General features: G+C 36.9%; 1 protein-coding gene across 4 annotated transcripts in view; it reads right to left on the bottom strand.

Moving 5' to 3' along the window:
* Positions 1 to 23540, bottom strand: part of TDRD9 (tudor domain containing 9) — a 73440-nt gene that overhangs the window by 7587 nt on the left and 42313 nt on the right. For 2 of the 4 annotated variants that reach the window (XR_009745200.1, XM_061464100.1), the window contains exons 10-29: positions 23317 to 23371; positions 23082 to 23166; positions 22343 to 22400; positions 21651 to 21755; positions 19546 to 19643; positions 19071 to 19202; positions 18464 to 18626; positions 18317 to 18380; positions 17602 to 17665; positions 15040 to 15084; positions 14525 to 14578; positions 13899 to 14015; positions 12818 to 12925; positions 10131 to 10231; positions 9196 to 9369; positions 7825 to 7936; positions 6208 to 6420; positions 3711 to 3800; positions 1601 to 1861; positions 1014 to 1160 (exon numbers count right to left, since the gene is read on the bottom strand). Coding sequence is in view for 3 of the 4 variants with exons in the window: in XM_061464100.1 (XP_061320084.1) it covers positions 1014 to 1160; positions 1601 to 1861; positions 3711 to 3800; positions 6208 to 6420; positions 7825 to 7936; positions 9196 to 9369; positions 10131 to 10231; positions 12818 to 12925; positions 13899 to 14015; positions 14525 to 14578; positions 15040 to 15084; positions 17602 to 17665; positions 18317 to 18380; positions 18464 to 18626; positions 19071 to 19202; positions 19546 to 19643; positions 21651 to 21755; positions 22343 to 22400; positions 23082 to 23166; positions 23317 to 23371 (2246 nt within the window). In the remaining variant the exon portion in view is untranslated. The remainder of the gene's footprint in view (positions 1 to 1013; positions 1161 to 1600; positions 1862 to 3710; positions 3801 to 6207; positions 6421 to 7824; positions 7937 to 9195; positions 9370 to 10130; positions 10232 to 12817; positions 12926 to 13898; positions 14016 to 14524; positions 14579 to 15039; positions 15085 to 17601; positions 17666 to 18316; positions 18381 to 18463; positions 18627 to 19070; positions 19203 to 19545; positions 19644 to 21650; positions 21756 to 22342; positions 22401 to 23081; positions 23167 to 23316; positions 23372 to 23540) is intronic. The other 2 variants (XM_061464102.1, XM_061464101.1) reach the window with 2 other exon arrangements.

Genomic DNA, 23540 nt, shown 5'->3' with positions numbered 1-23540 from the left:
GGATCTCTCCAAATCAAAATACTCTATAAATAAAACCCAAAACACATTTCAGCATATACTGAGCAACACTGAATTGATAAACTGATAAACAGCATTTTCATTTCACCCATCTAGAGCACTTGCTTGTTGAGGCACTTCAACAAAAATAATGTATTTTTCACAGGTGTCAGGGATTCACAACTTCCATCTGGCTTAAAAAGCACAAGTTCATACTTCACAGAGTACCTAATAAAATCAGGTCATGTTTTTGTTTACATGAGCAGTCTTTAATCTTGACAAATCTCTCACTTTCATAAAGTGAGCAGTTAAACAGGATTACTCCTGTGGGTAAATTGAGCATGAAGAGACACTTGAAAACCTGAAATATTGTTGGGTCTGAAATGTGAACAGAATTATAATACAGATGAGGGCTTAACTTGTAATCAGAATGCAGAGCAGGACACAGATTTGCATGTTTTATATTCCAGGTTAGTAGTGACTAAATATCTCAAAGTAAGCAAGCAAGGATAAATTCTGAGTTTGGGTTACTAGACTGTTCACTGCATTACCTATCCTAGCAGCTTACCTATCACTAGCTGAGGAAGAACAAAACACTGTTTATAGTAAAAATCATGTTCAAAATTTTTCTGGAAAAACAAAACAAAAAAACCCCAAACCAGTAGCACTGTAACCTTGCTTTCTGCTGTATCTTATGTAGTAAAGCCTACCAGAGGTGGAAACACTGTTCAGTTTTTTTATCTTTATTCTGCAGCGATTCAAAGTGCTGCCTTAAAATGTGTTAGAAGAGCTGGTTCACTTGGCTCTTAGGCAAAGCTTCAAAACTTTGTTAGAAGTTCCAAAAAGCTAGTCTCAGTGGTTCTCATTACAGCTTTTTACCAACAGAAAACAGAATACACTATGAAAGGCATCAGATGTGATTTGGGTGTTAAAGATACTTTTAGTCTTCATCTCCATTTTAACACTGTAAGAAGTAGGGTCATGAAATGACATACCAAAACCACCACCCAAGTTACCTTATGGCTTGGCACATTAGATTTATGTTCAGAAAAGCAGTTTAACAATCTTTCAAGGAGATGCTTTTCTTCCTTTCTTGAAGATACAGACATTTTCTGTTCTTTTACTTGGTCCAAAAATAATTCCCTGAGCAAACTATGGCTTTGCTACATAACAATGGAAGAGTGTTAAAACCATGAAATGGCTACATTTTTCATATATTTTATAAAAAAGACCCTACACAAACCCTACATACAAACTCACATACAAATACAAAACCCAAGGTTCTCATTACATTTTAGATTATATATGGGAGACAGTTAAAATTATGAGACGTACATTTTTTCAAAGTTTAAAAAAACCAATGGAACAGTTCAGATGCAATTATCGCTTGGGACACATCTCTCAAAAGAAGTCTCAAAGCAGCAATGCTTTTAGACAACAAGTTAATATAAACGATGAACACACATATGTTGTCCTATTCGAGGATTAACCTTGCCTAATCCCATGGGATTAGTCAAGACTTCAACACAATTTTTCAGCACTTCAGTCTGAGCTGAAGTATATTAGTATAAAAAAAGTAGAAGGAACTTTACTCAATACATACTTGTGATTCATATGATTCTTCTGCTAGTTCAGCATAACATTCTTCAATAAGCACATCTCGAATATTCACAAACTCTTGGTACCCCTCGGAACAGAAAACATCTACATGCAGAACACTATGCACAAGTGAATACACCTTCACTAAAATTGCAGAGCCATTTACTAATGAGGCAAATCTTTGGTTAGCACTGTAACTCCACTGTTCCCCGCACACAAGAGATTTTGCAGAAGGACGCATCTTGCACATCTTGAATTCTAAAGCCTAGAACAAAAAATGGAAAACAACGCTTACCTGAGTAGAAATCAGCACAAAAATATTTTTTCCCCAAACTGTTTGAATTAGTAACTATAAATTACTTCGTAATTATTGCAGTGGCTTATGTTAATTACTAAGACTGCTGTAAAGCTACTGGCATAATTCCTATTCCATCATTGCCAACACAGCTACACATTACATCTGACTTCAATATTGTACATAGTTGCTAATGAAACAAAGCTAACAGAGTATAAACAGAAGATAATTTGGTATTAATTCACCATCCACATTAAAATCTAGGGTGTAGAGATGTCTTCTCTGTATAATCCAGAGTTCTTTTCAACTACAGTAACAGAAAACTTGGCAAGACCACTGCAGCTATTCTGTTCCTGGCAGGCAAGAGGAAGCTCACATTTAACCCATTCCCCCAACCACTAGCTGTAATTATGTCTTCAAACGAATTTTCAACAAAACCAGTTTTTTTTTCCTAGCTAGTCATTAAAACCAGTCATTAAAAGATTAGGCCTGAAGCACAAATACACTTCCCTTTAATGCATCTGAAGAAAACACAAAAAAACGATGCTTCCTGCCAAAATGAATACTTATATTTTAAAATAAATTATTCAAAAAAATAAAATGAGGCCGGCTAAGATCTAGTACTAAGAAGGTATAAATAAAATATAGAAAACTAGAGAACTATAAAACTACACTTCTGCTCATTATCTTTTCATCATTAAATGCTTCAGAAAAAATTACTATGACACACTTGTTTCAGTTCACTGAATGAGGACAGAAAAGCTGAATTTCACTTGAATTCTAGTTACCTGATTTGTAAATATAGCTCAAGAGAATTATTTTTCTCAAAAATTAGGTATAAAGTCCCTCAGGTCTATGTTATATATCACTATTTAATTATCAAAAGGGTTCTGTCTGAAAAGATCCAAGTAAAGGCAGTAGTTCAAAGAATGTCAAAGAAGCACAAAAACAGAGACTTGTAGCCTTGTGAAATTTGAATCAGGCATCTCCTATGTATTTGTCCTGTAACTAATAGTGTAGCAGAGCAGAAGCCTTGATAGAGCAAAAATATTTTGCACATTAACTGTACAGTAGACTCACGCCACGCAGACAAGGACAGATGCTATGCTGCCACTTAAGCAGCAGCTAGGTTTAAGCAGAGAACAAAAGATTAAACTAGTTGTGGATACTTTCTCCTCTCTGGGCTTTTTTCTAGGCTGTATAAATTTCTGCCATTTGCTCAGAGCGTCTTTGGATTAAAGCTAAGCTGATGTACTGCTCAGTCTGTTACTCCCAAGCTTTTCATATAAGCAGATAATAGAAGAACTACAACAACATTCTCTTTCCAGGCAGTTCTATTTCTCATAGAACTGACTGACAGAAAGAAACATAACCAAAAGCAACAAGCAGCAAAAGGCAGCTATTAGAGCTATTTCCTCTTTCCTTCCACTCTCTCTGTGACTACAGATGGCAGAGAGATCCCAGTATATTGTCTCCACAGAGAAAGGCCTAGTTCAACCATTCAGTTATAAAAAAATACAATATTTTTTTACATCCAGTAAGGCAGCAAGTTCAGGCTTCTCTCCCACTCACCTCCCCAGCAAGTGTTAAAGCAACAATTAAATACAATGCAATTTAGTTACACAAGAATTACTGCTCTGTGCATGATCATTCCTGGAAAACATTTATCTTATTAGTGAAGGTGATTTGTAGGTGCTCCCATTACCAAAATACGTATTACCTTATTATTATTCTGAAAAGCGTTGTGATTTGAAGTACACTTCTGTTTCCCAGACCAGACATGCAACTGTTAAGCAGCAGCAAATAGTATCACCCCTACCTGGAAAGGAAGCTCTTGAAGAGAGCTTGGAATCCTTTTTAATTTCTTTAAAGGCACTTTTGATCTATTGCCATAATCCACAAAGAACACCTGGAAAAAGAATGGAGAGCATATGCAGAGTTCCCACATTAGAAGCGTTACTTTCGGCAGCAAGAAAACTGACAACCTTAATTACAGTACAACACAAGTCTTATCAAATTAAATGGAAGCAAATTCAGAGCTCGGAAAACATGCAAGGGAACTCATGTCAAAAATAATACACCAAATCTTACCATGTCTATTATCTGATTCCTTGGTTTAAACATCCACTGTAATTTAAGTAATCTGCTAATCTAGAAAAGGCAAATTTCTCAAAGGCTCTCTCTCTCTGCAGTTAAATCTGTACAACCTTACTTCTAAACAGTGAATGATATTACCCAATAACTGCTTTTAGATAAGCAAATGCTAACACAGATCTGGGGACCTCTTCATAAATGCAAAAGAGAAAGTGATGAGATTAGCAGTGTTATTCACTAGTTCTTTATGACTTCAAAGAGATGCCCTTGGGTGACATGGTTAGCGTGAAGTGTCCCTGCCCATGGCAGGGGGGTTGGAACTAGATGATCTTAAGGTCCTTTCCAACCCTAAGTATTCCATGATCTATGACAATCTCTTTAGTATTAACTTTGTAGAGGTGACACCCAGCTATGTTAAGAAATCAAGAAATTCAAAGAAGGAATGAGAGGTGCAAAGGGCAATACAGCAATAAATAAATAAATAAATAAAAATCTGTCCCTAAGTGCTGAAAATAAAAAGTATTGTCCTGAAAAATGAATATCAATCTGGAGCTGTGGCACAAGTTTCCATTACTGACATTGGAATAAAAATTCAAAATATTCTAATAAATTTGCTGATGATCGAGAACTAAGCAATATAAACATTGATACAGAAAAGATCACATTGAGCAGACCTGAGAATTCAACACGAATGGAAAAAAACAAATGGTATGAAGGACAAGCTCATATTTGGAGTTTTTAATAATTTCTGCTATGAACTTTGTTATTATTTATAAATTCTAATTAGTTGGATATTACCAAGAAGACAGAACTGAGTATAAGATGACAAGAGGGGGCCCATACAAAAAAAGCTATGGAAAGGCATATGTAGCATGTACCATATGGAATATTTTTTGAATGCAGAGGAGAAACACTGAGTTGGAAGAGGAATACTAGCACCACTGTATAAATAAAGGCAGAACTGTATGTACAGGAGCATGCATATTTCTGTTTCAGAAAACTGAGGTCAAAAGAAAAACGAGGAGTGAGAAGGAGACCAGATGAAAAAAAAAAGTCAATGTAGTATGTGAGAAGAGTGCAACTTGCTTCAATTAGCAAAACAAAGTCCAGGAAGATAGATAGGTAACTGGAGGAGAAAGTTAAAAAAGAAAACCTGTGTAGACCAGGGGGAGAAACACTGGCAGAACAACAACCTTAGACAATCTGGCCATGAATGACTGAAAACCAGCAATACAGCGGGGTCAAGAAACTTCCAGATGGATCTCAATATATTTATAAAGAGGAAGTGATGGGGCTGCTGCCAGCAATGTAGCACTGGACTCTGACATAGCCATTCCTCAGTATGTTTTCAAAGTTACTGGAGGTTTTAGTCTTTATTTTGGTTTGCTCCACTTCAGCACACAAGATAGCTCAACTGTATCAACAACAGCCTCTCAATTTAATACTAAAATATTACTGTGTTCTTGAAAAACCCTAATTCACCTATTCTGACATCAGTTTGTTACAGTTTTTAGTTCTACAGATTTGTTTACTGGAACAGTTATAATCATAGAATCATAGAATAGTTAGGGTTGGAAAGGACCTCAAGATCATCAAGCTCCAACCCCCCTGCCATGGCCAGGGACACCTCACACTAAACCATGTCACCCAAGGCTCTGTCCAACGTGGACTTGAACACTGCCAGGGATGGAATATTCACAACTTCCTTGGGCAACCCATTCCAGTGCCTCACCACCCTAACAGGAAAGAACATCTTCCTTATATCCAATCTAAACTTCCCCTGTTTAAGTTTTAACCTGTTACCCCTTCTTCTATAACTATAGTCCCTAATGATGAGTCCCTCCCCAGCACCCTTATAGGCCCCTTCAGACACTGGAAGGCTGCTATGAGGTCTCCACGCAGCCTTCTCTTTTCCAGGCTGAAAAGCCTCAACTCTCTCAGCCTATCTTCACATGGGAGGTGCTCCAGTCCCCAGTCATTCTCATGGCCCTTCTCTGGACTTGTTCCTTGTTACTGTTCTCAGCTGGACATTGAGCCATTGACCACAACTCTTCATGTGCGTACATCCAGCCAGTTCTTTATCCATCGAGTGGTCCATATATCAAACTGATGTCTCTCCAATTTCATCAGGAACATTTTTCTTGCTTTAAAAAATGAAAGCATAACTCCAAGATTGTTAACCCAATTACATGCTACCAATTTAATATAACATATTGCTGTACCTCAGCAAAATCTCCACAAACATACAGAATACGAGCTCTACAATATCCTCCATCTTCCAGATGAGTGAATGGTGCCAGACAAACCATCTCTGGATGTGGAGACACTGGCAAATCCATCAGGTTCTGGTAGTTAATTTCATCAGTTAGAGCCTGAAGTACAGTTCTGTTTTTTTCATCTGTCCTGTAACCCCAAAAGTGTCCAACTTCTACTATCTGAAAGTACAAAAAATAGACAATATAAGATTTTGTATTGTTATTCTATATCAAATACAAAACACACCTGAGCAAAATACTTTAAAGCACTCCTACTCCTGACATGCACATACAACAGTTCTCATACTGCAATAATAGTGAAGCATTTCTCTCATAATTAGATGTTAATTTAAAATGTTTAACTGATGTGCAATACATTTTTCCTCTAAATACACCCCAATATAAACATTATTAAAGTACAGAAAATTTAGAAAAGATTGCTTCTATTTTTCTAAATGAAATTCACACACAGAAAACAATGTATACAGTTACTAGCCAGATACACATATGGTGCACTTCTCTTATTAGTGAAAGAATACCAGTTAGCTGCATCTATTAACAAATCAGCATTGTTACTGTTATGATCAGCTATCCCTTAGGACACTGAAAAGAACACACCACTACTGAAATAAAACGGAATAAAATCAGCCATCTTTACAAATGGCTTACTGAACTTCTATACCATTTCTGATATTCTAACAAATGCTTGCGATAAAGAAGAACCTTTATTTTCAATACACATGACCATTAAAGCTCATGTGTTAACAAACACAACACAAATAGCTATATGGTTAGAATATGTCTGACCAAACCACAGACATTTCTGATGCAACACTTACATGAATAAAATGAGGAAAGTGCTCTTTTCTGCACCTGCAAACCATGCCACTAGTATCAGGAGCTGTTTTAATACTTCAGCCTGCAATTTCAGTGGTTTGGATTGTTTTTATCATTGTTTTTATTTCAGCAGCATATATACTGCTTGTATTACTCTATTTGTTGGGAAGATAGTTAACACAAGATGTAAAACTTCTCAGCTTCAGAATCCAGACATATTATATACGCACACAATTTTCTCCTAACACACTACCTTTTTTCGCAGACAACATTTTTCCCGAATAAGCATGCAGTACCATTAACTCATCTCAGTTCTCACATCTACAGTTTCTCATTAAAACTGCCAGTTAATAACAACCAGGTAAATGGCCCAAATACCTACTGATTCTCATTTCTACAATGGAAACAAATATTTCCCCCTTCCCATCAATTTTCTTTACATTTATGCCTACTTCCAGCTAACATTTACTGCCAGTAAATCTCACAAATTTTGTCAAGCGCAAGTAAATTCCAATGTTTGAAATTTATGTGTGATGTATGAGCACTGTTTAACAAAGAACTACTGAAAAGCAGACGAAGAATATTCCCCATGTGTCCTAAGGTTACCTCTATGCTAAAAACATTATTAGCACCCATTCTTTTCATTAAAGATTATCAGATATTAATCTCCTCAAATTTAATCTCCTCAAAGTTAACTATGGTAATGATTATTAGATATTCCTTACTTCAGATGTAGAACATTCCTACCTCTGTTATCTTGATGGACAGAAGACGATTTGGGATCATCTTTAACTGTTGTAAAGCACCAAATGAAATTTCCACAGGCTCCACACTCTGCTTTTGACAGTCCACATTTACTCTAAAAAGTTAATGGAATAATGATGCTAAATACTTCACAAGCAAAACCTCAGGAGTCCTATTCTTTTGCTTTCATTTACTTCCCAAGGTGTCCCTAGGCCACATTTATGTACTTAACAACTTTTAGTCAGTAACATATGAATTCTATTAGAATGCAAAATGACCATGCAGAACCAAAATACTACAGAGTAACTGAATGCCATTATAATAAAGCAAAGGAAGATACAGACCAAGACACAACTGTGCCATCCATTTGTTAGGAATTCAAAGAATTAAGGTTAAATAGTGAGGCATTTTGCTATGGCATGCCCCCTAAGCTTAATTTTTTAAAAAACAGTACAAAAAACCAGCACAAAGATAAATTCATATTTTTTTTTTTATATATCATATTCCTTTTACTTGACAGAAGTTAAGAACTCCAAAACTAGCCTTTTAGTCTAGGAGACTTCACAAGTCCCTCAAGAATTAATTTCCACAAAGATTTTAAGTGCTGTTTTGGGCACAGTCAAACTGCTAAAATATTTTATTCAACACTAAATACAGTCAACTGCTGCTGAAGTATTCACCTGCACTTTAACATTTCCAGTTCATTCTGGCCTTCCTATTTTAGTTAGATTTCTTGAAAATACTAAAATGCCTCCAGGCCAAGCAGAAGCTAGGCAGATTACCATTTTAACAAGTGGCTTGTATGACCTGAAGCTCAGAATCACAGACAGCATATAGCAACAATGAAACCCACATACCAGAATTTTTAACAAAAGTAGGTGTGGGCCAGAAAGACTCACTACACTGCATTCCTCATTAGTATTTTCTATTATGCCTCCCCACCTTACGCTATTACACTTCTCCCCAGTTTCTGTTGTTATACTCCTCCTCCCTCACTTTTATGTCACTAAATGCCACTCCTTATTTGCTTTGGCTCTAACAATCCCCACATTGTCTATAGCATGAAGAAAAATTAATGTGTACATCCATCTTTCTATATACCAAGGGCAAATGCACTAAAAACTTTAAAACAAAGAAAAAGCCTATACTTGGTGTTCTCTTCAACAGTAAACCCCCTTTAACTATAAAGAAACATGCAAGACAAGTATGTTATTTCTAGTCCTACAAAAACATGCTGCTTATGCAAAGTTTACACACATGCTTTTTGAACCTAACATGTCTTCCTTGGTGACACTTCCATGGAAATCCCCATTGATTCCAGCAAATCTCATTTCAACACAAAGAAACGTGTTTTTCCATATGCTATACAATTACCTTAGAGATTCCACACTCAGAGCTGTGACTCCTTGCAATTGCTTTTCAATATCATTTAGATGATAAGCATTCAGTGAAAGAGGACTTTTCAGCTGTGACATCTTGACTGACAGGTATACTGCGGGAAGAATCTTAAAGCCCTCCATTGGGTTACGGGAGAACTCCACAAAAGCCCTATTCAAAAAAACGCAAAACACAACAAAGCAAAACAAAAGCCCCACCAAGTAAAGTTGCAATTAGTACTCGATGAGGAATGAAAACACAACAAAAATCCCAGAAAAGCTGTCATTTCCTCTCCCTATCTTTATCTCAGCAGGTCAGTGAACAGTAAAAAGTAGGTTCTTCAAAAGCTTTGCCTGTTGTTCTTATGAATCTTAATACATTAGTTATCATGATGGTTATAAGAAAATCTTTCTAACATTCTCACAAGCCCATACCAAATTTACTAAGCATATTTAATAGAAATAGAAAGGATATGGAAATATATGTGAGTAAGGAAAGACTGGAAAAGGCCTAAGGAGGATTGCGTGACTTCAGCTTTGAACAGTTGCAGTCCAAAGTTAGTGAGATGATTAGCTAGAAGAGCTAGTCGCATGCATTTGTGCAAAGCCATCTGACTGTACAAACAAGCTAAATTCAGTATACAAGTTAGAAATACAGACTGATCAGCTGCAGTTAAGGTACACTCTTAGACCACAGAAGAGACAAACCGGAAGGCAGTCTCTAAATCAGCTAGTTTACTTAATGTTATTCCAATTAATGTATCTCAAACTTCAAACCCACCTTTCTTACTGTAGCCAATGCATTAAACTACAGATTCTTAAGAGAGAAAAATAAACTCATTTTGTCAGTGCACCACTGAAAAAAAAAGTGATTACTAGATTCATAACTGAGAACATGAAAAAGGTGGGATACTTAAAGTATCTTATACTTACTTTGATCCATCATAGGCAATAGATTTTACCTGCCCACACTGTCTAAACAGTGACTGCAACTGTTTATGGTATAGATATCCATAGGGAGGAATATTCCTCAGCTGTTAAGAAAAAGTAATTAAATTTGGATATATTCAGATATTTTAAAGCACTAAATTCACCTAAATAATTAGCTTTGACCTTCACTTAAACTGTGATAGTGATGTACAATCTAAGTCCCAAATTCAAAAACTGCTATATACTACATTAAATCTGGGAGATCGCAACAGAAAATAATATTGGAGTTTTGCTGCTAAAGCTGCCCTAACTGCCAGTGGATGAATGTTTTAACTATAAATGAAGCAGCTTCATGCGTAGCTCCTTATATTTCTTTGATAATTTTTCCTAGAAGTTGTCTAGTATAGCCCTTTTTGCTTGTAACAGAAAAGCAATGGAATGCTATGCTCCCTTGTCCACCACTGGGAACTAGAACCTAGGCATAGCCTGGGAAACAGGAGGAGCTATAGCCCTGCATGTCCTGACGTAACTACCCCATACTGAATTACTGACGTAGGGTGGGACAGCTCATCCAACTGGAGAACACTTAAGGGTGGTTAGAAGCTTAGGGATGACAGTCAAAAGAGCAACCTCCTGGTCTTCCCCCTGTGTGGAGGAGCAGCTCAAATATAAGATGGTCTTACGTGGAGCAATGTAAGCAATGCCTTGTGGGTCAGGATAAGAGAAGAGGTCAGTAAGGGTAACACTGAGGTAGGAATTTGTAGCAGACATCAGTCAGGATGAAGCAGATAATCTTTAGACAACATGCACAGGTCTCCAGATCATGGACCTTGCATCTTAGGGAAAGAGAATAAGTACCCTGATAACCTGCTAGAAGGGCAGGACACAAGCTCCTAGATTTCTGAAGGGTATAGCTTCTTATGCTTCTTGGTCATAAGCCAAACAGGGCTCTTCTGGATCTGCTATTGGTGAACAATGCAGAATTTCTTACAGAAATCATCAGCAACAGTAGCATGGGCCACAGCAACCAGGAAAGAAGGGAGCTAAAGATCTTGGGAATGAGGAGGCAAGTAACAGAATCCACATCCTGAAGTCTAGGAAGTACAGTTTGGTTTATTCAGGGAACTGGTAAGTGGGGACCCACAGGAAGTTGCAGAATCCCCATCCTCAGAGCTTCTTCCAAACACAAGTGGATGAAGGCCTAAGCAACATGGTCTGAACTCACTGTTAATTCTGCTTTGACCATATCACTAGACAGCTAGCTAACTTCATGAGGTCTCTTCCAAACTGAATTATTAAAAGATTCTGCTATTCTTGGATTTTAACCCTAAACCAACTACATACCAATGAAGTTAGTCGAGTTGCAACACCTTTTCAAAGGCATTCTGCTAAGAGTAACATTTTAGTTAAATATATTGGATTGTGTAGTGTTAAGTATACTGAATTCTATAGGTGGTATATAGTTAAGTATAATGGATTATGACTTTAACATGTATTACCAAGGCAACAAGACAGTTGTGCATTTTACAAATTCCATGAGCTAAACTAACTTGGAAACTAACGCTACAAATCAACAGAAAAGCTTTCTCTAACACCTGTCTCATTCAGGAGGCAGAGAGCCAACATAAGTGCATGAGCAATTAAAAGCAAACGAAGGCTGTAGTTTCACAGCTATTAATATGTGACTGTAGCCAGATATCCATTTCTCTATCTTCTTCTTACTCAGTCATCTCTCACAGGAAATCTTGCTTTAATACAGAATCACAGAACTCCTAACTAGCAAGTTCAAGATTCTGGACTTTGAATTATTTTTCAGAGGCTACAGAACTGCCTGTTCTTCTCTTTCGTTGTTACCATCTTAGACAGGAAAGAATGGATACCTTTTTGGAAAAACTTCATGTGCCTTTAAGTCAGAGTACTAAGATCAGTTGCTGGCCAAAACCACAGTCTAGGTCAAATTGCAGAAACAAACAATCTCAAGGAAAGAAGATTTAGAGAGAACAGAATAGGAGGAGTAACTGCCTTTTATATCTTTGGTGCACACTATGAGGAGAATCGTACGGCTACAAGAAGAATCTCTCAAACTGAGAGCTTGAGGAACTTCCAGCACTTGTGCCCAAGATCATTTCCACTGATGAAGACACAACAGCTACTTTTTCCATCTTCAAGATATCGCCTCCTATCAACTGCTTGTTAAAGAGTTATGTGCATTAAAAGTAAATAGCTCCTTATATCTAACACTTTAATCTTAACCAATGTTGCTATGGCAAAACTGATCTTGTCCTCATTCCACAAGACTGAATATAGCCAGATATTTTGTTTCACTATACTTAAATGATATGTTAAAAATTTTAAAGACATAAATAAGTGTGTTTGTGTGCAGATATTGGCATGACAGCCAATATATCTTTTATTAGTTCAAATCTTGTATTAATTTTATGAAATTTGTTTGCCTGCACAAGCCTAGCAATCAAATGCAGAGAGGCAGTTCTCAGTAGGAATTCTTCTAAAATTGCCCACCCACACAATGTTTATTATATTGAAAGAAATGGAGATGGGAGAGAAGACAACTTACAAAGTGAGGATCACAGTAGATAATTATGTTTTTGCCCAAGACAGAGCAAGACTTGAAACCACCACCGAAACACTTCACATTTCTACTACTTAGGTCATTCACCTTCTTAACGTACCATTACAGTCGTTTTTGGATCTTTGCCAGCAAGGTCTCTCACAGCACATTCTTCATTACATTTCCCAAAAGTAAAGTAGTTTGGATAGAAAGCACCAGCTATCACAACCTGACATCAAGATAATATTTTGGAAAATGCAGCAGATTACATTCAGTTTCTTGTAAAGAGATAACTAACAGCATAAAGAGATACCAGCAGATCTTTGTATGATTTTTTTTTTCTGTCTCTTTCCAGAAATTACTATAATTGCAGACTAAACATTAATTCATGCAAATCCTTAAAACCATACTTTTCATGAAAACAGTTCAAGTTCTGCAACAATCTTGCATAATGTTAATATTTTTGTATGCAAACTTGCTCAATGAAAACTGTAATTGTTAGCCCTGATTTCAAGAAGAGCCTCAATTTTAAATAAATTCATGAAAAATCAGCCACATGAAAATGGTTCAGTTTTCATGATACATCTTAGAATACTTAACAATTCAGCTCTGAAAAGTTCACTGCTTCTACAGTTAAACCAATTGTCACTGAAATGATAAACAGGTCTGAAAATAAAGTCACTATTACATCAGCCCAAATGAGACAAGAAATGTAATTGAAAATTTGACAAAGTTACAACAGCTGAAAGACATCTAATCCCTCCCCTTCTCCCCCCACTAACCAAGCCAGTGGTGGTTCAAACAGAGCACTCAAAATAAGTGAAAATGTAATTTTCAGATCTGATAGTTCTTAGATTTCCCACACAAAACATCCTTCTTTAGAGTCTTTTTATGACTTCAACAAATATTAGCCTAAATAAGCAGTTTAATTTATCTCAGTATGACTTGGTTTTGTTTTGATGAACTGTTAAAAGTGGAGGGACAACCAGAGTTCCAATTCAGCATGAATTCTAAACCAGTGAAAGTAATACTAGCTGTCCACCTAGGTTGTCAAATGAAGTACTTTCTTACCTGCAATAGCAAAATCTACAGAGACTTTTGAAACATAAGCGTAACACAAGTTCATCAGTACTAGCACATAAAAATCCAGTTACAGATTTTGTAAATAATGGCTCTCCCCTGAACAGCCAATAAAGCATTACCTGCAAAATGAAGCGTTGTTTGTATAAACATTCCTGATCCACAGCAGATGGTTGAGCATTAACATGCATGTTAAATGCACTGACTCGCTCTTTCAAGTTGTGAAATAACTGTGCCACCTAAAATTTGTACACTAAGTTACATATTAACATACCAAAACCATTCACAAATTAAAATAAAATGTTAGTAAATGTCTAAACTGATCAAATTCCCTTTCCCTTCTAGGTGACTAATACGCATTTTACCTAATATACTGCTTAGCATCTCTACTTTAGATAGTAATTTCAGAACTGTGACTCAGTTTTCTTGACATCTCTTTAAAAGCTGAATTTTGTAGTCACAGAGTATATTACACATATATGATATAGAACAAAGTTAGAAAAAGAACTGAAAACCTTTGACAAGATGGTAAACTGATTCTACATTGAAATACTTTTGGGTTTGTATCTTAGGAGGTAAAAAAAACATGCTAAGAACTTTTGGGTTTGTATCTTAGGAGGTAAAAAAACATACTAAGAATAGCCTGGACTTCTACACTCAACTGTAGTTGTGACCACGCATGCTGCATCCATATTTAGCAGGTAACAATGACTTAGCAGGTAAGAATGACTTATCTATTTCATCTCACCTCCCGGACCTTCTTGATATGAATACAGTTTGATTGACCCCACTCAAGCTCTTTCTAGAAAAGAACATGAAAAATGCAAATGTAAAAACTGTCAGAAATTTGTTTTTTCTACTGCTAGTAAGCTTTCCTCCATATTCTCCTGTGTAGTCACAAACAACAGTTATATATAGCAATGGAAGAATTTGATTTCATTTCACTTCACAGCTTTCTTTCATCCATATCAATCAAGTGTTATGAAATCTATGAAAATATAAAGTTAATTATATGTTTGACTAATAAACTATACTTCGGGTACCACCATTGCAGCTGTGGGCAATCTAAATTTTTCACATAAATCCACAAGTCCAACTCCTCTATGCTGCTACTACAGAGTCTACTTCAAGATGGACACTTATTCCAAAGAAACAGAACTTCCTCTGGAAATATAACTTTATCACTTATTTTCTGGCCATCATGGCTACTCATTATAACGCAGTCACTAACCTTTAACAGAAAAGAAGTAAAGTTTAACTAACCTTGGGATGTCTCAGCTCCCCTTTTTGACTGCATGCCTGCCATGCCTGGAAAAGAAATGGTGTAGTATTCAGGCATAAACTGCAGTGCTTTAGTAATAATTATTACAAATATCAACATGACATTCAAAATCATGAAGGTTTTTCTGTACCTATACCAAAGAGAATTTTTTGAACACCAATTTAAAAAACAGAGATTAACACAGATTTAAAAACCAGTTGGCCCTTAGGATAACACAGATTACAAATATTTATGCATAGTAGTATAAGGAAAGCTGAATCACAGCGATTCAGGTTGGAGGAGACTTTTTCAGATAAATTGTTGGAACACCCCACACAGCACGGCCAGCTTAGATCAGGTTTTTGAGGATCTTGTCTATAAAACCCTGAGTAACCTTGACTGACCTCATGGCTTGAATCTGCTCTGAGCAAAAGACTAGACTACAGACCTTCTAAGGTCCTTTCCAACCTTATTTATTTAATTATTTTAGTCTAATATAATGCTTGCCTGGTTGGTTCCTAAGCAGATATAAATACTTCTCACTCTTATGAATAATCTTACTCTATTTTTTGAGGGTGGGTGAGAACTCTGGGTCTTCCTTTGCTCATATGTGAGCGCACAAAGGAGCGTGGCTGCGAAATGTAATCCTAAGAATGCATTACTGCAGGGCTGAAAGTGTGATAGGATTATAAATGTAACACAACATGCTAAAGAATAAGAATTGCTATAGGAAGATAACTGTTCTGCCTTCAAGTCAGCTTACAGGTTATGGCATGCAATGCTGCACCCATAGACCAAAAAGGAGTTTAAGCACTATTGCATGAACTATAATTACATATGCTGCCTCAAACTTACCATCGGTTCCTGCAATTAAATTAGAAATACAGCATTTGTGTCACTGGGTTTCTGGACATAGCTTAGAGATTCTGGATCAAGGCACATGCCAAAAGGAGACCAAGCATGTTACATTCCAAGTCGTTACAGGAGTAAGCTCTGTTTTGATATGGAAGAAGTACAGTAGTCACTCAGTAACACAGCAACACGAAACAGCCTATCCACCTGGTTTTCTGAGAGGAGATGGACTAAGCATTAAAGCCCATCCAAATACGCATAAGCAGAACAAACTGGATACTTTGATTTGATACTGTAATAAGGCAGGCTACTTCCAGAACCTTTTATTTTCTCCTTGTTTTGGGAGAAAAGTGAACTGTCTGATTTAGACACAGTTCTGATGTGAATGCCTTCCAGAAAACAGGTCTGGAAGAAAAATTAATGTGCTTAGAATATCACTGAAAATAATTTCATTATTAGGCAGCAAATCTATGAGAGATGCCTGCAGAATCCATTTCTCCTAGTTTAATAGCAAGCCACCTCCAGCTTACTGTGGACACCATCAGCGTAGTTGAGCAGCCAGACTTCATTTGCCTACCTTTACTGAAGCTATCTGATGTCCTGATTTTAAATAATGCTTTTGACATCCATCACTTCCATACCCAAGCCTTGTGTCAGAAAAATAAATACCACTTATTTGACATTATTTTTTCTTTTAAAAACTCTATTTAAAATCCTATCTCTTAAATCAGGCTGATTAGTCTTTACTTCCCCAGATTCTCCTCTTTATACTGCTAAAGCTTTTGAACTTTTTTATATTCACTAAAACCTTTTGCAAGCAAGGGCTCAAAAAATACGTGCTAATGATTCACAGAACTTCTGCTTACTCGGGAAGAAATCTAATCTGAACTGGAAAGTTTGAACACATGTTATTTCTCTGTTCTTTTGTGATATCCAGCCATTAAAACCAAAGCTTTCACATCACTCACACAGACACTGCACAGGAAACTTCTGTTTGAATATTTGTGCTTATTCTTTAAGACACCATACTGCTTTACAGAAATACCACCTTCAGATTAACAGGACACAAGGAAATACAGCATACAACAGGATAAGGTGAATTCAGAAAAGATTATGCTGGAGCCTCAGAATCAGCACGTATATGTGGCATAGGTGCCCATGTCCGTGCTTCATAAAATTATAGCACCAGAGTACAGAAAAACAAGTTAGCTTTCAAAGTTAGAAAAGTCCAACATAAACAAAACGGAGTAAATTAAACCTGCAGCTGAAGATTTTGGAGTGTCCAAAAGATTACAGAAACATCAGACCATGCATAATGTAAAGCACTGGATGCTGAACAGTAAGCTCCTCTGTCAGAAGGCTTTCTCTTGCTCTACCAGCTCTGCTGGTACATGCAGAGATTGACCTCTGTCCATGCTATCAGCCTATGAAGCAGCCAAGTGTACAGGAAAATCCCCTTTCAACAGAATAAAATACTACAAAGTCAAAGCCATGAAGCCTGGAGAAAAGACAGTAAACGCATTCTGTACTAGAATTTACTAGTCCAAACTGTCCTTGGTTAAAAGGGAGCTACCAATATCATCATGTCTCCAGCATTTTATATTTAGTTCTTATAATAAGTGATAAATCAACTGTTATATAGTATGATACATCCTTCAAAAAGTATCACTAAGTAGCTAGGATTAATGTGAAGTTTAAGAAAAAAGACTTACCTTAAAAGCATTCACAATTGCAATGCAGTCACTCTTACTATTCCCAGCAAAAAACAGTTTGTTCCTGGCAATACAAACAAAAAGAATCATCAACAATCACAGAATCATAGAATAGTTAGGGTTGGAAAGGACCTTAAGATCACCTAGTTCCAATTCCCCTGCCATGGGCAGGGACATCTCACACTAAACCGTATCACCCAAGGCCTCGTCCAACAATGTTTTTTTTCAAATACTGAATGTATTTGACACATAGCTCAGGATGCTAAAACTGGTAACAACTTCTAGGACTTCAAAAACAGGGTCAATACATTTACTGTAATTATTTGTCCTTATTCACATCTCCTTTTTGAAAGTAAATTCTGTAGGCAGGACAATTTAAAAATTCAGAAGAAAAAAAGAGAAAAAGAAAAAAGAAAATACTTGTTATTTAACCCTTCTCTCCATTTTAATAGACACCGCCCGCCACATACATCAGAAAGACAAAACTCAAAAATCATAACTTGTACTCAGAAAAGAATAAGTTACCTCTATGATAATAATTAGTTCACATACAAACAGATTTCAATATCTCAGCTGCCTGGGAAAGCTTCTTTCTACACTGCTGGCACTTTTGACAGAAAATTAGACTCATGACATAAAAAACTGTATTTAGTGTTCAACTTCAGCTTCTGCCCCCAGATGTAGGCTGGAAATTGTAAAGCATCTAAGGTAATACCTGTATCCATCAACTTGCTGTTGTAAAGGTGATGTAAAAAAGTTCCGCAAAGACAGTGCTGCAGCTACAACAAAACCAAATCAAAATGAAAATCTGCAAATCACTTGTTTTTAGAGAAATGTTCTCACATGTTCTTCTTTCATTTACCTATAATAATGCATTCTTCTAAGCACCCAAAGGCATGCCCAAGGACTATCAGTTTTCCAAGATGCAGATCCACTGGCAATTGTGCCAATACCCTTCCTAAGAAAGTCAGCTCACCATCATGTGGGTCATCTTCTGTTTGCACACAATTCGTAAGCGCTCCCAGCTAGAGAAATTAAAATTTATTCACTTGTAAAAGCTAATAAAGCAAATCTAAGACCAGCTTGTAAGAAAAGACAAGAAGCAAGCAACATCAATCAATATCAAAACTCTAATTAAGTTGAAGACCTTAATTTTAAAAGCCTAACATTTTTAAAACCAAGTTTCTACTACACATACTGGATATAAAAGCAAGCTACAAATGATGCAAATATAACTTCTCATGCACTTCAGAAAAGAGAAAGTTCGGTGAATCCTGTTTCAATGAACTAACTGCAGAAATAATGCTGAAAAGTACAGTAAACGAAGTAAAATGTGAGAAAAGATTCTTTAGACACAGCTCTTACTTCAGGTTACAATTAAGGCTACTACTACCTCACATACCAAGAAAAAACTCTTCTACAGTACACTTTTATTACCTCAATTTTAACAACATTAAAAGAACGCCTACCTCTTTCAGCTGAAGTATGGTACGTTCAATGTCATCTACACTGGGCGGAGACAGAGCTGTTGCCAGCAAGGCTTTTGGTCCCCCCATATCAAGCTTTTTTATTTTTAAGACTGTAGTTCCCAATGGACAACGCTGAAGGACAAACAATGTTAATGTTACTTCCCCCCCGGAAAGCGTGACGAAGTGTCTTCTAAGAAAAATAAGTTCACAATTTAGTAAAAAAAATAAATAAAAAGAATAAAAAAAATTTAAATTTTGTGTTACTAAGGATATTTTACTTTTGAACAGATTACTTATTCTAATCCACAGTCATTTTACTCCTGTAAGGTATCTCCTTCTACAAAGGAAGCTATGTGGAATGGTCTTTGTCAATTATCAACTTTAAAAAAAACAACCAACAAAACAAAACCAACCAAACACACCCCCCCCCCCCCAAGCCGCTGAAAAATATCTTGATGTTTCCCAAAAGTCTTACCAGTATCTCAGGTACTGACTGCTCTGGAATGGAGTCTGTCCAGAAGTTCTTGCATATAAGCCTATAACAATACCCTTTGGAAACACGTCCAGCACGACCTTCACATAAAAGAACAAATCACCCATTTAAACTGCCTGAGGTTCAGGCTGTTTAAAACCCATCCCCTACAAGCCTTCTGGGCAGCTGAGCAGCGCGCAACAGCTGACACTGCAAGCTGACCAGCATTTTGCTCTCTTGCAGCAGACAGCCCCAGTGGAGGCATCTCTTTACCTTTTCCCACATAACAATCAGATAAAGTAATTTTGTTTTCACAGCAGCAGTAACTAATTAAAGAGTTAAAGTACTTCACTCAAATACCTCTTCCACATAACTGCCCTCAAAACAGTATCTGTCTTTCTCAATTGAAAAGGCATGACAAATCCTGCACTAAAATATACTTCCTCAAAACCATGAATAGGCAAGTTCTTAAATCTAAATTTAATATAGATAAATATGCCAATGCAAGCTTTAGCATGTCCTCAAACCAAAGCCAACACCAGCGCTCCAAGATGGACCTGCTGCTGGCCAAGCCAAGCCCATTAGTAATGGTGGTAGCACCTGTGGGATAGCAACATAGTTAAGGGGAAAAAACACTGTTGTGCTGTTGAAGAGAGTGATATGGCAGAGAAACAATTCTGCAGATATCAAGGCCAGTGAGGAAGGAAGGGAGGAGATGCTACAGGCACCAGAAGAGAGCCTCCCGTGCAGGCCACGGTGCAGAGCATGGTGGGGCAGGCTGTCCCCCTGCAGCCCACGGAGGTCCATGGTGGAGCAGATATCCACCTGCAGTCTGTGGAAGACCCTCACACCAGAGCAGACGGATGCCCAAAGGAAGCTGTGACCTCATGGAAGCCCGTGCTGGAGCACGCTCCTGCAGGGCCTGTGGCACTGGAGAGAGAGGAGCCCATGCTACAGCAGGTTTGCTTCAGGACTGGTGACCCCACAGAGGACCCATACTGGAGCAATCTGTTCCTCAAGGATTGTACCCAACGGGAAGGACCCCACTCTGGAGCAGTTCATGAAGAACTGCAGCCTGTGGGAAGGGTCCACACTGAAGATGTTCATGGAGAACATTCTCCTGTGACAGGGACCTCATGACAGAGCAGGGTAAGTGTGTGTGGGTGAGAAGTCCTCCCCCTGAGGGCGAAGGAGCAGCAGAGAAACATGATGAACTGACTGAAATCCCCATTCCCAGTTCCCCTGTGCTTCTGAGGTGAAAGAGGCAGAGAGATCAGGAGTGAAACTGAGCCTGGGAAGAAGGGACGAGTGGGGGGGGGAAGGGGTTTTAAGATTTGTTTTTATTTCTCATTACCCTACTTTGATTTGTTCAGTAATAAGTGAAATTAATTTCTCCAAGTCTATTTTGCCCATGATGGTAATTGCTGTGTAATCTGCCTGTCCTTATCTCAACCCATGAGCTTTTTGTTACACTTTCCCCTGCCCAGTTGAGGAGGGAAAGTGACAGAGCAGCTTTGGTGGCACCTCATTTAAAAACACAGACATTTTTAAACTTAAAGATATCACCGTTATTAATTTATTTAGTACTCCTTTAAACTGAAAGGATTTTAATATTTAAGAGTACTGTCTTACTAGACGAGACAATATGAAATCTTATTTAACCTTACACCACCACTGGTCTGCACACTGCTGTGGTTATTTCAACCAATTTAAGAGTGATAAAGACATGAAGTTTCTTTTACTGCTGAAACTCAAGTAGTTAGTAAATACCTAGCAGTACTTATCTCCCCCTTTTAAGAAAACTGACCACGATAGAAATACTATTACATAACAGAGAATCCTCATAAAATCTCAGGTCCATGAATTTTAGTATTTTTTAATAAAACACAAAAAAATCCTATGGAAAAAATACTTGAACAAAATAAAACATTCAGGCACAATTGTTTGATCACATTATCTTACCTGACATGGTAAGGAATTATGTTTGTGTAAATTACTCAAGACAAAAATAATCCACGCTTTTACTGTTAATAAAATGAAAAGCAACATAATATTCTCCATGAAGGTTAGCTTTTAAAATTCCTTTCCATTACCTATTTCCCCCTTACCTTTTCTTTGATTACAGTTTGTTTTAGATGCCCAGCAAAGTCTCAAACTCTGGTAATTAGTTTCCTCATCACAAACCAAAGTTCTAGTTAAGCAGAAATCTATCACTGCAATAAAGAAAAAAATCTATTATTATTATGAAACAATTTATCCTCATGGCAGTGGAAAAAAATACTGGCTGATTTTGTGTTATCAGAAAAGGAAATTTTCAGTTATTTGAAAACCAGTAAAGGGAGCACTACATTTATAAAGAACCGGACCTAGAACACCGAATACTGACAGAACTGCAAATAGACTTTAACATAAACAGTTACTGCAGATGACAACATAAAAAGGCAATCTGTTCTATATCAGAACATCTGATGCAATTATTTCAAAAGATAGCCAGAATGTGAAGAAAAAACTTAAGGTACTTGTGACATAGGGTTTGATTCTGCTTGTTACTGCATTTACAATATTTTTTTTTCTCTCCTCCAAAAAATACTGAAACCAGCACCCCACTTGGTAGCTCTATTTGATCATATATTCACATTCAAACCTGTTCTCTGTTGTGAAAGAAAGAATTCAACAACCGTCAAAGTAGAAGTCCAACAGCAATGGTTTGTAAAACGGTAAACTGTTGTGGAGATTTAGGCTACTGCAAGTAAGGAAAACACTACAGCACATACACAATTACAAGATTTATATGACTTACCATACTTAACATCAGGAACTGTTACAGAGCTCTCAGCTATGTTTGTACACAGAATAATCTGAATTTTGAAGCAAACAATGAGCAATGAATGCATAAAGAAAAAACTACATTAATATTTCTATATGAAAAATCTAACTTGCTATGAAGAAATACAAACGTAATGGCAATACAGTATTTCTGCTCTGCACATTTAAAAAAAAGGTAATACAAAACAAGAAAATGTGTATTTTTGTATTTTCTTGTCCTAAGATCAGAGAAGCATAATAAAGTAATATAGCATACATAAAGAAGCAGAACAGAAGTATTTCCTTATGCTTTTGCATAACAAAGCATCAGTGATAAAGAAAGCCAAGACACTAGCCATAATGCAGAGTAAAAAGCAGGTAGGAGACCCCCTTACCGGGAGACAACTTTGCTATGCAGTACCACTAGCAGCATACTGCTACCATTGAGGTGCAAGAATCAATAAGCACAAACTTGCTTAAGGGTAAAACCAGTTTCACACAATAATTTAAGGATAGTTTGCTGTTATTCTCGCACTTCTCTTAAGGTCTAAGTGCCAGTTAAAGTAACAGCTTGGTAAGAAAAGCAGTTAGTTTACATCTTGAAAAAACAAAACTGCTTTGACCTCACATGGCAGTTTGAGTTGGCACAGCTAGTGTTAGCTTATAGACATTATTACTTGCTATTACTCTAGCAAAAGATTTCACACAAAAAGTAATGATTCAACAATATTTACTTTTCTGTAGCCAGGAACTGTAGCCAAAAGTGCACTATTTTGTTCCTCTAATGTCCCACCTGAGTGAAGTGGGTACACTTGCCACCTAAAGAAAATACATTAGTGAAATATTAACTGATGCAAGATTATAGTAATTACACCTCTGTGCTAAATCATATTATATACTTGGAACTCACACAACTGAAGGATTCACGTTCCAGTTCAAATAAACTGAAACAAGTGTGGTCTAACTTACCTTTTGTTGAACTTACTTGAGAGACATGACTGCATGTATCTTATTTCACACAAACCTAGGGAAAAAGTAATCATGAGTTTGTTTTCCTTTTAGTGATCACTAACAGTTCTAAAACCCAATCTTCATATCAACTTAAGTACTTAATTGACTTTCATTACAACCTCCTTTTCACCATATAATAAAGCAGCAAACGAGTTAAACAGTAAAGGTAGTAATGAGCCACT

The sequence above is a fragment of the Pezoporus flaviventris genome, unplaced genomic scaffold (assembly GCF_033815535.1).
Source record: "Pezoporus flaviventris isolate CSIRO_AGI_PZ_B2104156 unplaced genomic scaffold, CSIRO_AGI_Pfla_v1 ptg000036l, whole genome shotgun sequence".
Lineage (NCBI taxonomy): Eukaryota > Metazoa > Chordata > Aves > Psittaciformes > Psittacidae > Pezoporus > Pezoporus flaviventris.
This window is presented reverse-complemented; position numbering and strand designations above follow the sequence as displayed.